The 17,965-nt window shown below is 43.7% G+C and overlaps 1 protein-coding gene across 1 annotated transcript; it reads left to right on the forward strand.

Moving 5' to 3' along the window:
• Positions 1-1,761: 1,761 nt before the first annotated feature.
• LOC129703161 (vomeronasal type-2 receptor 1-like) lies at positions 1,762-17,295 on the forward strand. Its single transcript, XM_055645328.1, has 7 exons — positions 1,762-2,705; positions 5,556-5,867; positions 8,937-9,779; positions 11,614-11,700; positions 12,246-12,497; positions 15,457-15,667; positions 16,104-17,295. Exons 1-7 carry the CDS (start codon positions 2,472-2,474, stop codon positions 17,021-17,023), a joined length of 2,859 nt encoding a protein of 952 aa, XP_055501303.1. The 5' UTR covers positions 1,762-2,471; the 3' UTR covers positions 17,024-17,295.
• Positions 17,296-17,965: the final 670 nt, after the last annotated feature.

A 17,965-nucleotide genomic window follows, 5' to 3' on the forward strand; every position in this document is an offset into this window, starting at 1 on the left:
TATGATAATGACGCTCGAGAGGTTTTTAGATGGCATGTGTACTGTATATGCAGGAAACGGAGAGATATGGATCATGTGTAGGCAGATGGGTTTGTTTATCTTGATGTCACACTCTGCCCAGAGACCCTGTTACTCTCCTGTACATTTCTATGTTCTCTGTAAATCAGAACAAATTAGAGGCATCAGAAGGATGTGGGATGCTGGGAGAAGGATTGGATATATTGTCCCCTTTCATGGTTGTGCTCTTTCTCATGTGCGTTCAAAACGATTACAAATATCCTTTCCTTACCTGGGCTAAGGGGATTTTGTTGGATATCCATTCGTGCCTCTAGTAATTCTGCCTTGCAAGATGTTAGTGAGATTTCAGTCATGTGTTGGTGCAATGTTTCATGCCGGAGTTGTGGAAACAAGTGGTGTATGAGGTGATTATAGGTCTTGAGCTGTGGTGTGAGCATGAGACCAACACTGAAGCAATTGAATATTCGATACTGGGTGTATTTTTGATAGATGTCATGTTAAAAATTAGTGATCGGATGTCGTCTACTGAGTGAAGAATGAGGCTCGAGATGGATTTTAAGAGATCTGGCATCCGGATATTCATTCATTGGCCTTGAAGATACCTTTAGTGCCATTGGACTTTCTGTAGCACTGCACTCAAATTCTCATAGTTTGAGTGTTCAAGAAGGAACTGCAGATGCTGGAAGATCGAAGGTACACAAAATTGCTGGAGAAACTCAGCGGGTGCAGCAGCATCTATGGAGCGAAGGAAATAGGCGACGTTTCGGGCCGAAACCCTTCTTCAGACTGATGGGGGGTGGGGGGGGGAGAAGGAAGAAAAAGGGGAGGAGGAGGAGCCCGAGGGCGGGCGGATGGAAGGGTGGGAGGAGACAGCTAGAGGGTTAAGGAAGGGGAGGAGACAGCAAGGGCTAGCAAAATTGGGAGAATTCAATGTTAATGCCATCCGGACGCAAGGTCCCCAGGCGGAATATGAGGTGCTGTTCCTCCAATTTCCGTTGTTGCTCACTCTGTTGCTCATTCTAGCAATGGAGGAGACCCAGGACAGAGAGGTCGGATTGGGAATGGGAGGGGGAGTTGAAGTGCTGAGCCACCGGGAGGTCAGGTTGGTTATTGCGGACTGAGCTGAGGTTGTCGGCGAAACTCATAGTTTGAGTGCTGGGGTTGATGGCCAAAACGCTCTCCACTGATTCCTTATGATCTATGCATTTGAAGTGCAACACCGTTCCCAGTGAGGTACAACACTTCTCCTCCTCTCCATGTTCTCGAACAAGGCAGTGTAGTGCCAGAAAAGCAGCGAGCATGCTCTCTCCCCAACGATCCCATTATCAAATATCTTCCAGCCTCGCTTCAGAAGCCAGATGCCTGCAAACATGCTTTAAAGAGGCACAAGCTCTTAAAAGGTGGGTAGTACTTAAAGTATTAGTCCGCTGCTCAGGGCATGACAATGGGTATGGAGGAGTTAGTCAAGGTTGCACAGTGAATCAATGTAATGTACAGCCAACATGGTATCCCATCGATATCTGGCTGAATTCATTAGGTCGATGGCGCATTCATTAACTGTGATATCATTTCTCTCCTGATATCGGGAAGAAGGTATAGACGCCTGTAAAATATAATGTCCGGATTCAGGATCAGCTTATTCCCTACAACTATCAGACTATTAAACACTACTACCTCCAAATACACTCTGAACTACATAGACATGGGAGCATTGTTTTTGTCTTTGCACTCTATTGTTTATTATATACTGAGCATTTTTTTGTTGTTGTTACTCTGTTTTGTTATTGTTCTTACACTGCAAGCAAGAATTTCACTGTTCCATTTTGGAACATACGACAATAAACACTCTTGACTCTTGAAGAATCATATTCCTGTATTTGAGGAAGATTCATTTTAGCTTTTATCGCAAGTGAAGACATGGATGGTTTTATTGGCGACAAAGAGAACTGCAGATGCTGGACTCTTGGACAAAACACAAAGTGCTGGATGGACACAGCAGGTCAGGTGACATCTGTGGAAGGAATGGACATGCAACATTTCGGGTCAGGTGGTTTTAGTTCTCCACGACTCTGATTTTAGGTATTCTTCTGCTTTTGCTTTTCCCCAAAAAGTTCTGAGAATATACGTTCTTTCCCCAGTTGCCAAATTGCGCTCATTTCAAAGAAAGAGGTAATCATTTTTTTAAAGCACTGCTAAATCAATAATCTACCATGAATTTTAAGACGGGAAAGCTGAATGTTGTTTACCTGACATTTGAAGTACACTTTCCCTTGATTTGCACATAATTTGAGATCCCAAGACCACTAAATGCTCTCGCGGTTGTAACAGTCACAATTCTCAGAGGGGGGCTCATTGGAGATGATTATATCAGTTCACCAACCAAATACCAGGTGATTTCAAAAGTGCTCTATAAATGGGGGAAGGTGTTGTTAGAAGCTTCATTGGTCGTCAAAATGAGGTTCTGTTACCGATTATGTTTTCTGTGGTTTTCCTTTGAGTTTTCAGGGTTTGAGATGGCCTCGCCGGGCTGTAACCTTCAGGAATATACAGCGAATGGGGTCTTGCAACACGGTAATATAATTATTGGAGGCGTCTTCCCACTTCACGGCACTGCGGCTGTATCCAATTTGTCTTTCACGACCAAGCCAAATCACCGAATGTGCAATGAAAGGTGGGTACACATTCAAACAACACTTTGAACATGCTGTGTGACATGCTTAAGACAATTTGTGTGTCTTTGTAGTCAAGAGTGTTTTAATGTCATATGTACTGAAATGAAACAATGAAATTCTTATTTACACAACAGATATGTAAATATAGTATTCAGTATACACCATTATACATGGAAAAAGAAGTTTAATATATATATATAATATACATTATAGTGCAAAGACAAACGCATAGCCCCAAGTCTCTAGTGCAATCAAGGCAGATTGTAGTTGTATGAATGAATATTGTCAAATGTGACAAGTCACAGTGAAATTCTTCACGGTTTAGTTGGAGTTCGACACAAAATGCTGGAGTAACTCAGCGGGACAGACAGCATCCCTGGATAGAAGGAATGAGTGACGTTTCGGGGCGACTACCTTCTTCAGACTTCGTTGTGTTCAATAGTAGTAGTAATTATTTATTGTTACGTATACCAGATACAGTGAAATGCTTTATTTTGCATGCCCTCCACAAAAATCCATACCATACTTAAGCACAATTATACACGAGTAGAAGTGAGAAAATGTTTTCTGATGCAGTGCACAAACACTGTGCCATCTTGTAACTTTCAAGTATCAAGACTTTAAAAACATCAAGACTTAGCTTGGCCTTGAAGGTCCATTGCTCTGCCGGCAGCACAGGGTTGGTGGTGTGGGGGTCAGACTGGTCTGGCGATGCTTTGAGGATTCAGATCAATGAATGGAGAAAGAGGATTTCAGTGTTACAAACAACTATCTTTTTATAGTGAAATGCAGGAAAATGCATTGAGAAAACAACACATCTCACACCCCTCTGCTGGGCGAGTTTTTACTGATACTAAAAATATTAGCAGCAGAACAAATTTTAACATGAAGAGAAATATCGAGAAGGAGGAGGGAGTAAAAGGGAAGGTCTGTGACAGGATAGAAGGTATAAAAAGATAAACTATGAAAGGGATGGTAATAAAAACATAGATAAACATAGAAAGTATGTGCAGGAGTAGGACATTCAGCCCTTCGAGCCAGCACCCCCATTCAATATGATCTTGGCTGATCATCCAGAATCAGTCTGAAGAAGGGTCTCAACCCGAAACGTCACCCATTCCTCCTCTCCAGAGTTGTTGCCTGTTCCGCTGAATTACTCCAGCAATTTGTGTCTATCTTCAATTTAAACCAACAACTGCAGTTCTTTCCTGCACATCCAGAATCAATGCAAGGTAAAGGAGTACTAATGGGACAAGTAAAGAAACAAGACATGGGTTAAGATAATGTATGGTACACAAAAATGCTGGAGAAACTCAGCGGGTGCAGCAGCATCTATGGAGCGAAGGAAATAGGCAACGTTTCGGGCCGAAACCCTTGGGTTTCGGCCCGAAACGTTGCCTATTTCCTTCGCTCCATAGATGCTGCTGCACCCGCTGAGTTTCTCCAGCATTTTTGTGTTCCTTCGATTTTCCAGCATCTGCAGTTCCTTCTTAAACAAGATAATGCATGAATGGGAATAGCATAGTTATTATCAGAAAGGCTGCAAGTTGAGGCAATACGACCCGACAACAAAGCAGGGAAGTTTGGTAAATGAGACAATCAACCTTGCTTGCTGAGACCGAGTTGAACTTTTTTATTATTCAGGTGAGATTACCCTGTTTTTTATTGAAGCATTTACCACAGTTTCTTTCATAATTCTGCTTCCTTTGCTCTTCGAATATATTCTGGGTAAGTTGCCTTTCCTTGCAGGGCACACCCCTGTGTGAGCCTGGACCTTGTCCAACCCTGCCTCTAACTCATTGCCTACGCAATAGAAATTCTGTATTTATAAATATTTTCTACTTGTATATTCCCCATGTAACACACAGCCAGCCATTTCAGTGTTCCCTTTTTAACACTCTCTACCCTTTCAAGTGGCACAGTGATGCTGCCGGTAGAGCTGCTGTCTCACAGTGCCGGAGACCTGGGTTCAATCCTGACCTTGGATGCTGTCTATATAGAGTTTGCACATTCTCTCTGTGACCATGTGGGTTTCCTCCGGGTGCTCCGGTTTGAGAAATTGAAATAGCACAGAACTAGTGTGAAAGGGCGATCGATGGTCGGCACGGACTCGGTGGGCCGAAGGGCCTGTTTCCAAGTTGTATCTCTAAAATCAACTAAAAATAAACTTTCTCCTCCTTTACCAAAACTTTGGAAATGGCCTCTTCCTCAGTGCAATATAAATGACTCATTAGATAAGTGAGTTAAGGCTTTGCTTCCACCACTTGATTTCCATCTTTGTCTCTATTTGGTCCTAATGTCCCTTTTATACTCATAGGCAACCTATGAGAATGCCTTTCTATTTATCACCCTCATCTCCTGTCATACTGACTTTCTACTCTCTTATTTACTTTTTTTCTGATCTTTTATGGTTAGAGATATTTCCCCTTGTATGAGTAATTTGCCAAATGCCCCTTTCTCTGTTTCATCTGCATCTGGAGAGGTCAGGATTTGCTGCCCCTTCTACCCGGTCTGTGACAGGACCCTATCTGAACCATCCCTGTCTCAAAAGGTTATCCCCCTGTTCCATTACAGTCCTGCCTGCCAGGGTTGGACCTCTCTTCAACTCACTGAAAATAGCCTAAGTGATAGAGTCATGCAATATGGAAACAAACACTTCGGCCCAACTTGTCCATGCCGACCAAGGTACCTCTGCATGCATGACAATACACTACACTAAAACTAAAGATTCCCCATCATCGCAAGTCCCACCTGCCCGTATTTGAACCATTCCTATCCATGTATCTGTCCAAGCGCCTTTTAATTCTTTTAAGTATTTTCATTCAAGAGTCTGAATTTAAATATTAACTTTTTTGTTGTAATCATCATGAATTTCTTTTTTCAAGATTCAACATTAGGAATTACCGATGGATGCAAGGAATGATCTACGCAATTAAGGAAATAAATGACAATTCAACACTGTTACCAGATGTAACTTTGGGTTATGCCATCTATGATACTTGCTACAATAGCCCAACAGCAATAGAAGATGTGTTTGCACTGATATCTGGGCATCGTAAGTTCACACCAAACTACCAGTGCCAGTTAAATTCTACCTTAGCTGCTGTGGTGGGTGCATCAACCTCAGCGATCTCAATTGCCATGGCAACAGTACTTGGGATTTATCGGTACCCCCAGGTGAGAGCCACTTTTACAGGGACACCTGTAAAAGATCATAAAGTTTTAAAAATAAAAGTTAATCTTAATTAAATTAGGTTGAGTCTGAAAGATGGTCCTGACCCAAAATGTTGCCTATTCCTTCCCTCCGCTGAGTTCCTCCAGCACTTTGTGGTTCCTCAAGATTCCATCATCTGCAGTTCCTTGACTCTAGTTTAGTTTAGTTTAGTTTAGTTTAGAGATACAGCGCGGAAACAGGCCCTTAAGCCCACCGAGTCCGTCCCGACCAGCGATCCCCGCACATTAACACTACCCTACACACACTACGGATAATTTCACATTTTTATACCAAGCCAATTAACCTACAAATCTGTATGTCTTTGGAGTGTGGGAGGAAACCGAAGATCTTGGAGAAAACCCTCGCAGGTCACGGGGAGAACGTACAAACTCTGCACAGACAAGCACCCGTAGTCAGGATTGAACCCAGGTTTCTGCTGCTGTAAAGCAGCAGCTCTATCCTCTGTGCCACCGTGCCACCAATTCCTTGAACGGTTTAAGCAGCCTAAGCAGGAGGATAATCTGCCATGGAATTAAATGCATACCAGCATCTTATTGTCTTACAGAATAAGATTGCTCACCAAAATAAGATATGTACACCAGCACCTTTTTGTCTTATTTGACTAATCTCACTGGCTTGAGATTACATCCATCTTAGTCAGGGAGCTGATGGGTGGCATAAAGTCTGGCCTCGGAATTGGAAAAAAAACAATAGACTGAAATATAAAGTTTTGAAAAAAGAAACAAGAAACTGTAGATGCTGATTCACAAAAGAACTGCTTAAAACACTTTAAAGCAAATCAATTACTTTGGAAGTGTTGGTGCTGTAATAATGCAGTGAATTAGCACACAGCAATAAACATACACAGCAAGGTGACTGATAATATGTTTTAGTAATGGTATGTAGCAAAGATCCTATAGACCACTCCTGCTAAATGCAATGGGCTGACATGTAGTACGCAACGGAATGGAATGTGGGCCTTTTTTTCATCCATTGCCGTAACCAGACCCGACCTGACTCGCAATGTAATCAACGTTGCGGGGGAACAGTTTGTGTTAGTAAATAAAAATTCTGAAAATGAGGAGAAGATTTTTACCAAATATTTTTACGAGGATGTTTCCGTAACCGGCTTCCATCTCCGCACTATTATCCTATGGGATCTTTGGTGCGTAGACAGAAGTGGGTTACGGAAATGGGGCCTTAAATTACCCCATGAATCTGCCCATGGCCGTACCACCTCTTTTTCGTCGAGTGGACTATCTTGCTCGCTATAGGATCTTTGGTATGTAGTCTCTAGTCCTTGACATTTCCACCTTGGCAAAAGGATCAGCCTAGATCTTTAAGAAGGAACTGCAAATGCTGGAAAAATCGAAGGTCGACAAAAAAGCTGGAGAAACTCAGCGGGTGAGGCAGCATCTATGGAACGAAGGAATTGGGTCGAGACCCTTCTTCAGACTGATGTGGGGGTTGGGGGGAGCGGGAAGAAGAAAGGAAGAGGCGGAGGCAGTGGGCTGTGGGAGAGCTGGGAAGGGGAGGGGAAAGAGGGAGAAAGCAAAGACTACCTGAAATTGGAGGTCAATGTTCATACCGTTGTGGTGTAAACTACCCAAGCGAAATATGAGGTGCTGCTCCACCAATTTACGGTGGGACTCACTCTGGCCTTGGAGGAGACCCAGGACAGAAAGGTCGGATTCGGAATGGGAGGGGTGTTGAAGTGCTGAGCCACCGGGAGATCAGATTGTTTTTTGCGAACCGAGCGGAGGTGTTGGGCGAATCGATCGCCAAACCTACGCTTGGTCTCACCGATGTAGAGCAGCTGACACCTAGAGCAGCGGATGCAGTAGATGAGGTGCAGGTGAACCTCTGCCGCGCCTGGAAAGACTGTTTAGGTCCTTGGATGGAGTCAAGGGGGGGGGGGGGGGGAGGTAAAATGACAAGTGTCGCATTTGTGTTCCACTGTTTGGAGCAGGACTTAAACCCGGAATATCTGTCGGAGAGAAAAGATTTCACAGAGGTGGCTCAGCAGTAGAGTTACTGCCTTGCAGCACCAGAAACCCGGGTTTGAATCGACCATAAGCATTATCTGTACAGAATTTGTACGTTCTCCCTGTGACCATGTGAGTTTTCTTCTGGTGTTCTGGCTTCCTCCCAAACTCCAAAGACGTACAGGTTTGTTGGGTTAATTTGCTTGGGTAAAATTGTAAATGGTCCCAAGTGTGTAGGATAGTGCGAGTGTGCAGGGATCGCTGGTCGACGCGGACTCGGTGGGCTGAAGAGACAATTTACATTTATACCAAGCCAATTAGCCTACAAATCTGTATGTCTTTGGAGTGTGTGAGGAAACCGAAGATCTCTGAGAAAACCCATACGGTCGCAGGGACAACGGCCAAACTCAGTACAGCCAAGCACCCATAGTCAGGATCAAACACGGGTCTCTGGCGCTGTAAGGCAGTAGCTCTGCCGCTGCACCGCCATGCCGCCCTTGAATATATACTGAATGCAGTGGTGGATTTAGATGAAGAGAGGCCCTAGGCTGTTCCACTTGTGAGGCCCCTCCCAATCCCCCACCCCCACGACGAGAGGAAGATGGTCCACCAGATTGACACCAATTTGCAGCCGAACGTGGCCAATGAGATAAGAGGTTGGAAAGCCGCAATATTTATTTATTTATTTATTGCCAGTGCTAGTGTTGAGTTATCGGGTTAAAACATTATTATTCTGAAATGGAGGGCAAGGAAAATTACTGAAGGGTTGTTTAGAGACGACAGTGCGTTGTGACAGCATATGTAAGAAAGGCCTATGACAGGGTCAAAAATATTATACACCTTGGCCGGAGGCCCCCGAAGCTTCAGCTTATGAAGCCTAGTGGTAAATCCGGCTCTGACTGAATGGAACCATTTAATAAATGATGCCAGTTAATGTCACATGATTATCCCAGAAGCTAGCCATTCTTTTGAATTGAAAACAAACTATGAATATACATGTACAACTATGCTTAATGATCATTCACATTTTGTGTTGTTTCTCTACAGGTCAGTTACTTTTCATCCATCCCAAGTCTCAGTGACAAAGAAAGATTCCCATCATTTTTCCGCACCATGCCAAGTGATATATTTCAGTCCAAGGTCCTTGTCAAACTGATCAAACACTTTGGTTGGAAGTGGGTGGGAGTATTGGCAGATAACGTGGACTATGGCATTCAAGCAGCCGAGATGTTCAAGATTCAAGTGGAGCGTATGGGAGCCTGCATTGCCTTCAATGAGGCAATCCCAATCGACGGCTCCCGAAAAAAGTACCGCGAGATTGTTGAAGTGATAAGAAAGTCAACCGCGAAGATCATTGTTGCTTTTTCTTGCGACACCAACATCGTCCCCTTGCTTGAAGAGATTGTGAGACAAAACATAACAGACAGAACGTGGGTGGCAACCGAGGGCTGGAGCACATCAGGGCCACTCAGTGCTATCAGAAAAGAGTATGCTAAGTACTGGACTGGAACCATCGGGCTAACACTCCCACTATGCAAACTTGAGGGGTTCCAAGAGTTCCTCTATGAAAAAAATCCGGTGACAACCCGTGATGATACTTTCATATCTGAGCTCTGGGAAGACATCTTTGGTTGCAAGTGGGCTTATAAACTTCCATCAAACGTAAGTCAAGCTGATGTGAAGAAATTGTGTACCGGCCTGGAAGACCTGAGGAAAGCGGATCACGCCTATACGGATGTCAGTAACTTCCGCATTGCCTGCAACGTTATCAACGCTGTGTACGCTATTGCTTACGCCCTCCAAGACCTGCAGTCCTGCAGAAATGGGAAAGGGCCCTTTGAAAATGGAACATGCGCAAACATACGTTCTTTTGAACCTTGGCAGGTTAGTTCATGAATTATGGGAGCAGAATTAGGTCCTTCAGCCCATCAAGTGTACTTTGCCTTTCAATCATGGCTGATCTATCTCTCCCTCCGAACCCCATTCTCCTGCCTTCTCCTAATAACCTTTGCCACCCGTACTAATCAAGAATCTCTCTACCTCTGCCTTAAAAATATCCATTGGCTTGTCCTCCACAGCCTTCCGTGGCAATTAATTCCACAGATTCACCAACCTCTGCCTAAAGAAATTCCTCCTCATCTCCTTTATAAAGTTACGTCATTTTATTCTGAGGCTGTGGCCTTTAGTCCTAAACTCTCCCACTAGTGGAAACATCCTCTCCACAATCACTCTATCCAGGCCTTTCACTATTCAGTAAGTTTCAATAAAGTACCCCCTCATTCTAAACCCTTCAAACGCTCATTATATGTTAACCCAAGCATTCCCTGGGATCATTCTCAAAAACTTCCTCTAAACCCCCTCCAACGGCAGCATACCTTTCCTCAAATATGGTGCCCAAAACTGCTCACAATACTCCAAATGCGGTTTGACCAGCATTACATCCCTATTATTTTTAATTTGGCTCCTTGATCTCATTTAGCTTCAAAGGATGAGATACATCAGTGAAAAAAAAATATTTTTCATGCTATCCAATCAGACAAGACAATAATATACATTAATAGAATCATGTCAAATTCAAGTACAACCGGTAGAGCAAAGGGGAAGACACTGAGTGAGTCCTGTGACTCTGCCCGGCTCGGCCTGTGGACTCAGGAGCTGCAGACTCCGGCAGCGGGAGGCGGCTGATCAGGAGGTCCGGGCCGCTGAGGAGGAGGATGTTCACCGTCGGGGTTCGGTGTCGGCGTTCCACCAGCCCAGCGTGAGGGCCTGAACATCGGGCCACCCGGGGCTGCGACTGCGGGTGCTCGGAAGGCCCAGACCACGGATGAACATCTGGGAAGATCGGAGGGGAGGCTGGCTGGACAATGGTGCCTTCCTCACCTTGGTGCCACTGTGTTGTGTTGTGTCGTGGACTTTCTGTGTTTGTGCTTTTTTTTTAAATTCTATTTTATTTTTTTTAATATGTTTTAATATTTATTATTTATTTATTTTTATGATACTGACTGTAAAGGGAAATTCATTTCGTTGTCTCTAATTGAGACAATGACAATAAATTTGAATACAATACAATACAATACAAAGAGTGCAGAATGTACCGTAGGTATAATGCAGCAGTTCCAGAGGCAAAGTCCAATGTTCACAATGAGGTAGAGGTGAATCGGACAATACCCTAGCGTATAGAAGGACTGTTCAGAAGCCTGATAACAGAGGGGAAGAAACTGTTCCTTAGTCTGGTGGTGCGCTCTTTCAAGCTTCTGTATCTTCAGCCCGAAGCATGGAGAAGAAGGAAAATAAGTTAATTATGCCTCTTTAAAGGTTTCTATTATGAGGATGCACCACTAATCTCAGTTCAAGACGCTTGTTCCTATCTTGTTCCTGTCGAAGTTGTCACAGATTTATCCGAAATTCTTGAACTTGTGTATTTTTTTTGGATAAAATAGTCTGTGGAACTTGCATACAGTTTTTTAAATAAACAAACAATATGTTCATTTTTGTCTTGCAAAATAAATTTATGTTTAATGTGACAAATATGTTGGATACTAATTTCTTCCAAAACCTTAGACAATGCCGACAAAGAATTGGGTTTGAACGCCATCATACCACTTAGACAAATTCATTTCACTTGCACTTTGTGTGCAATGTGACGAATAAAACCGTATTGTATTGTATTGTAGTTTCAAACCCCTTTTGCATCCCATGAAAATGCTCGCTGGTGTGCCTCTAGTTTGCCTCAATGATAGATGAATACCCAGCGTTCAAGCAGTTAGCATTCCTGAGAGGATACAGCTGGTTTGATATGTGGCTCTATCAAGTGGGCAAATGGGACTGGCTTAGATGGGACATCTTGGTCCGCATGGGCAAGTTGGGTCGGCGGGCCTGTTTCTCTGCTGTATAACGTTATGGCTCTAAATGTAAAAATGCAGAGAAGGACATTTAACCATATAACCATATAACAATTACAGCACGGAAACAGGCCATCTCGGCCCTACAAGTCCATGCCGAACAATTATTTTCCCTTAGTCCCACCTGCCTGCACTCATGCCATGACCCTCCATTCCCTTCTCATCCATATGCCTATCCAATTTATTTTTAAATGATACCAACGAACCTGCCTCCACCACTTCCACTGGAAGCACATTTCACACTGCTACCACTCTCTGAGTAAAGAGGTTCCCCCTCATGTTACCCCTAAACTTCTGTCCCTTAATTCTGAAGTCGTGTCCTCTTGTTTGAATCTTCCCTATTCTCAAAGGGAAAAGGGACATTTGATGCTTCCGACATCAGATGTTTTGTTGTCTCCTGCTTTGTGTGCCCTGACTGTATAACATAGTGATTGAGTGTACATTTCTTTTCTAGCTTCTACATTACATGAAAAATGTTCGCTTTGTCGACCGATCAGGGATGGAGAGATATTTTGATAAGAACGGCGATTTTTTAGCCGTGTATGATATAATAAACTGGCAGGTGTCTTCCAATGGAAAGATTCGTTACGTGACTGTAGGTGAATATGATGCCAGAGAAGAACTGGGGCATGAGCTAACCCTCAGAGAACAGGACCTGGTCTGGTCTGGTGGCACGAGGCAGGTGGGTTTACGATCAACATGGAAGGTCAACCTTTCTTTCCAGAAACCAATAGAATCCATTTAAAGTGTAAGCGTTTGGTAAAACAAATAATTGAACCTGTAAAAACTTCATCAGAATTTGAATTACTCTGAAAGGTTTCGATATGGGCCAAACGTGGGCAGTTGGTTCGAGTGTAGATGAGGCATCTTGGTCGGCATGGTCAATGGGCAAAACAGTGGTGCAGTGGTAGTGTTGTTGCCTTACATTGCCAGAGACCTGGGTTCAATCCTGGGTGTAGTCTGTATGGAGTTTTCTCCAGGTGTTCCGATTTCCTATCGCATTCCAAAGAAGTGCAGGTTTGTAGTTTATCTGGCCGGTAAAATTGTAAACTGTCCCTAGTGTGATGGATAGTGCTAGTGTACGCTGGTCGGCACGAACTCAGTGTGCCAAAGGGCCTGTTTCACGTCCCTGTATCTCTAAAGCCTTAAGACAAGTCAAGTACAACTCTATATACTGACTGCCACTTAACGCCCCTGGATGAAATAATTATCGTAAATATTCTACACACTGGCATTTATTTCTAATTTACATAGGCAGAACATCTGTTAAAATTGCTCATATTTGATTGTTGGAATAACTTACCTTTACGAATGCCTGTACATGGTTGGCAGAAGATTGGTGCTAAAACTAATTTGATCTCACTTGCCCACGCTTGGCCCACATCCCTCTAAACCTTTCCTATCCATGCCCCTGCCCTAATGTCTTTAACATATTGTTCTTGCTCCTGCCTTAACTACTTCCTCTCCGACCAGTGGTCAAAGCATTTAGAAGATCTTCAGAGAGGCAGTGGAATTTCCAGATAGGGTGTTGGAGAGTTGGCTTACTGAGATGATGGGCAATGGTTGTGGAGATGAATGGCAAGAGGACAACATCTTAAGATGAAGAGCAAAAATAACGCAAAGTGCTGGAGTAACTCAGTCAGTCAGCATTGCAGGAGAACGTGGATAGGTGGTGTTTCAGGTCAGAACCCTTCTTCAGACTGAAGAAATGTCCCAACCCAAAACGTCACCTATCCACGGTCTGCAGAGGATGATAAGAATTTTAAGTGAGTTGCTGTTCGATCCTGACCTTGGGAGCTCCCTTTGTGGAGTTTATTCTTATCCACAAATGCATGGGGTTCCCCTGGGTGATTTGATTTCCTTCCACACCCCAAGGATATTCTGGTTAATTGATGACGAATTTACCCCAGGTGTAGGTGAGTAACTGAGGAATCAGACAGGTGTGGATGAGCAAGTGAGAGAGAGAGAGAGAGCAGGCTCCAGGGGAATAAATGTGGCAATGGGATTAATGGAATGGCTCTGAAAACTGGCATAAACTAGATGGGCTGAATGGTCTACTCTACTTAACTTTGGAGATAGCATGTGGAAACAGGTCCTTCGGCCCACCGTTTCCATGCCAACCAGCGATCACCTCATACGCTAGCACTATGCTACATGCTAGGGACAATTTACAGAAGACAATTAACCTACAAACCTGTACGTTTTTAGTGTTTGGGAGGAAACCAGAGCACCCAGTGAAAACCCACGGAGTCACGGGGAGAACGTACAAACTCAATATTGACAGCACCCCCAGTCGGGATCGAACCCGTGTCTCTGGCAGCAACTCTACCGCTGTGCCACAGTGCCGCCCTTCTATAAAAACAATGATAAAATATGTCGTAAGGAACTGCAAAGTATGAAATGTGAAGGGGGGGGGGGGCACGCACTAGGAGAGAATCATGGGATCAATGAAGGTTTGATTTGGAAATGAGAACCGCAATGGCATTGGGACAAAAGATAGAGGCAAACTGCTGGAGTAAAAGCCTTGTCCCACTGTACGAGTTCATTCAAAGAATTCTCCCGAGTTTGCCCTGATTCGAACACGGAGATTTACGGTATTGGCCGCTCGTCGGTACTCGGGGATCTCGTGGACATTTTTCAACACGTTGAAAAATCGTCATGAGTCTTCCCGAGTACCTGCCATTATCTAAATGGTGGCCGATTGGGAAAGGGGGAGATGCAGCGAGACCTGGGTGTCATGGTACACCAGTCATTGAAGGTAGGCATGCAGGTGCAGCAGGCAGTAAAGAAAGCGAATGGTATGTTAGCTTTCATTGCAAAAGGATTTGAGTATAGGAGCAGAGAGGTTCCACTGCAGTTGTACAGGGTCTTGGTGAGACCACACCTGGAGTATTGCGTACAGTTTTGGTCTCCAAATCTGAGGAAGGACATTATTGCCATAGAGGGAGTGCAGAGACGGTTCACCAGACTGATTCCTGGGATGTCAGGACTGTCTTATGAAGAAAGACTGGATAGACTTGGTTTATACTCTCTAGAATTTAGAAGATTGAGAGGGGATCTTATAGAAACTTACAAAATTCTTAAGGGGTTGGACAGGCTAGATGCAGGAAGATTGTTCCCGATGTTGGGGAAGTCCAGGACCAGGGGTCACAGCTTAAGGATAAAGGGGAAATCCTTTAAAACCGAGATGAGAAGAACTTTTTTCACTCAGAGAGTGGTGAATCTCTGGAACTCTCTGCCACAGAGGGTAGTTGAGGCCAGTTCATTGGCTATATTTAAGAGGGAGTTAGATGTGGTCCTTGTGGCTAAGGGGACCAGGGGGTATGGAGAGAAGGCAGGTACGGGATACTGAGTTGGATGATCAGCCATGATCATATTGAATGGCGGTGCAGGCTCGAAGGGCCGAATGGCCTACTCCTGCACCTAATTTCTATGTTTCTATGTTTCTATTAGCGTTACGAGCCACTAAGAAAAGTCTCCGAACTCCAATGTACCCTCTATGTTTTTACCACATTTTACCATGATTTTTTTTTAAAACTCGGGAGAGGTCTTGAATGAACTCGCATCGTGGGACAGGACCATTACTCAGTGCGTCAGTCAGCATCTCTGGTGAAAATGGATAATGTTTCGGGTCGGGGCCCTTCTGCGTTTAATGATATTGGGAGAGTTTGGCTGGATATTTTGTCCAACATTTTCCATTTAAACTTTATGGCGCTATTTTTCACGACATTGTTCTCTTTACACTTGCGAAGGTTCCTCGCTCTGTGTGCCGTGAAAACTGTCGCCCGGGGACTCGGAAAAACGTTGAGGAGGGAGAGTCGATCTGCTGTTTTGATTGCATCCCCTGTGCAAACGGCGAGATATCAAATGGCACAGGTACGCATTATAACGAGAACAAATGTTATTAAGGACACTACTCTCACAAACACTTTACTATATCTGAGAATGCAAGGAGCAGAACCGGCTTATGAGTATATAATAAACATTGAAGAAATTCCATGCTTTTTCAATTCAGTGGAAATCCTTCAAAAAGTCAAACTTCACACGATTTCCGACGATAGGACCCGACCCAAAATGTCACCTATCCTTGTTCTCCAGACATAATCCCTGACCCGCACCCTTACTCCAGCACATTGTGTACTTTTGTGCAAACCAGCATTTGCAGCATCAATGCTCCTTGTTTCTACATCTTGCCTGACCGACCCACTGAGTTACTCCAGCACTTTGTGTCTATTTTAGTTAGATTTTTTTCAATTCTTCCAAAGTGATTCTTAATTTTCAAATTATTCCATTTTCTATTTCTGTTTCTCAGAGTGTTTTGAGTGTCCGGAGGATTACTGGTCCAATAAGCAGAAGGATACGTGTTTGCTGAAGGGAGTGGAATTCCTTTCGTTTGATGAACCACTGGGGATTGTTTTAACTTTCTTTTCAGTACTCGGGATCACCATCTCTGCAGCTATTTTGGCGATATTTATGAAGTTCATGAACACACCCATTGTACGAGCTAACAACTATGAGCTTAGTTTTCTCCTCTTATTTTCTCTGATATTGTGCTTCCTGGCCTCGCTTGCCTTCCTTGGGCGACCTACGGTCAAATTTTGTATCCTCCGTCAGATAGGATTTGGTATTGGTTTTTCCCTCTGCCTCTCTTGCATCCTTGTTAAAACCATTGTGGTGGTACTGGCTTTCACAATGACCAAACCCAACCAAAATGCCCTAAAACGCTTTCGGCCTATGTATCACCGTGTGATTGTAGCATCCATTACCTTCATTCAGATATGCATCTGCATTGGATTCCTCTTGTCGTCACCCATCTCTGTGCAGAAGGACGCAACAGTCGCAGTTGGTAAAATTATTTTAGAATGCAGCCAAGGAGCAGAGCAAACGTTATTTGCCATTTTAATTTACATTGGGCTCTTGGCTATTCTCTGCTTCATTTTGGCATTTCTAGCTCGGAAGTTGCCGAACAATTTTAACGAAGCCAAATTTATCTCTTTTAGCCTCCTCATCTTCTTTGTGGTCTGGGTTTCCTTCATACCTGCCTACTTCAGCAGCAAAGGCAAATATATTGTTGCCGTGGAAGTGTTTGCTATTTTGGCATCCACCTTTGGCTTGCTTATTTGCATTTTCTTCCCGAAATGTTATATTATTTTGTTAAAGCCTGAACTGAACACAAAGCGTGAGATGATGGGACGTGCTCCCGCAGCAGCAGGCAATGTCCAGAAACCTTAGTTATTTTAAACCCAACTCATTTCCCTGGGGTTTTAGACACCTTGCGTAACATCTTCTTTCTGCATGTCAATCTTTCTCAGACTTTTAAAGGGGAAAAGATTTAGTAAGAATCTGAAGTGGTAACTTTTTCTCATAAATGGTGGTGGGTGTATGGAACGAGCTGCCACAGGAGGTAGTTGAGGCTGGGACTATCCCAACATTTAAGAAATATTTAGACAGGTACATGGATAGGACAGGTTTAGAGGGATATGGGCCAAACGCGGGCAGGTGGGACGAGTGTATGTATACAAAAAAGCTGGATAAACTCAGCGGGTGCAGCAGCATCTATGGAGCGAAGGAAATAGGCAACGTTTCGGGCTGAAACCCTTCTTCAGACGGTTTCGGCCCGAAACGTTGCCTAAACACTGGGACGAGTGTATGTTGGCCAGTGTGGGCAAGTTGGGCCAAAGGGCCTGTGTTTATGCCCATCAAATGTATCGGGACATCAAATTGCTATGTAAGTCATGTAGTTATTGTTTCAGTGAACGCTGAGCATTGATATCAATTTAAAATAGGAGTCTCACAATTGTGCCGCAATGTTGTATACAACCCCTCAATCAAGGAATAAAATATTGTTGAATTAAACAATGATTTTTCTTTTGTGATGGATTTTAAATAATGTTCAAGAGGCAGTATGAGTTTAGTTTATTGTCACGTGTACCGAGATACAGTGAAAAGTTTTTATTGCCTGTTAACAGGCCAGTGGAAAGACAATAAGTGATTACAATCGAGCCGTTCACAGTGTTCAGATACATGATACAGTGAATACGTGAATAATCTTGAGTGCAAGATAAAGCCAGTAATGAGTTGTCATTAACTAGATAGGGCTCTTAAAGATAGCGGAGTCAGGGGATATGGGGTGAAGGCAGGAACGGGGTACTGATTGGGGATGATCAGCCATGA

This window comes from Leucoraja erinacea, chromosome 14, assembly GCF_028641065.1.
Source record: "Leucoraja erinacea ecotype New England chromosome 14, Leri_hhj_1, whole genome shotgun sequence".
Classification (NCBI taxonomy): Eukaryota; Metazoa; Chordata; class Chondrichthyes; order Rajiformes; family Rajidae; genus Leucoraja; species Leucoraja erinaceus.

Bases quoted from the DNA above. Each gene is read 5' to 3' on its own strand.
- LOC129703161 (XM_055645328.1), top strand. From the start codon at position 2,472: ATGAGGTTCTGTTACCGATTATGTTTTCTGTGGTTTTCCTTTGAGTTT. The intron at 2,706-5,555 runs ACAACACTTTGA...TGTTGTAATCAT, and splicing joins AAAGGTGGGTACACATTCAA to CATGAATTTCTTTTTTCAAG. The intron at 5,868-8,936 runs GTGAGAGCCACT...GTTTCTCTACAG, and splicing joins GGATTTATCGGTACCCCCAG to GTCAGTTACTTTTCATCCAT.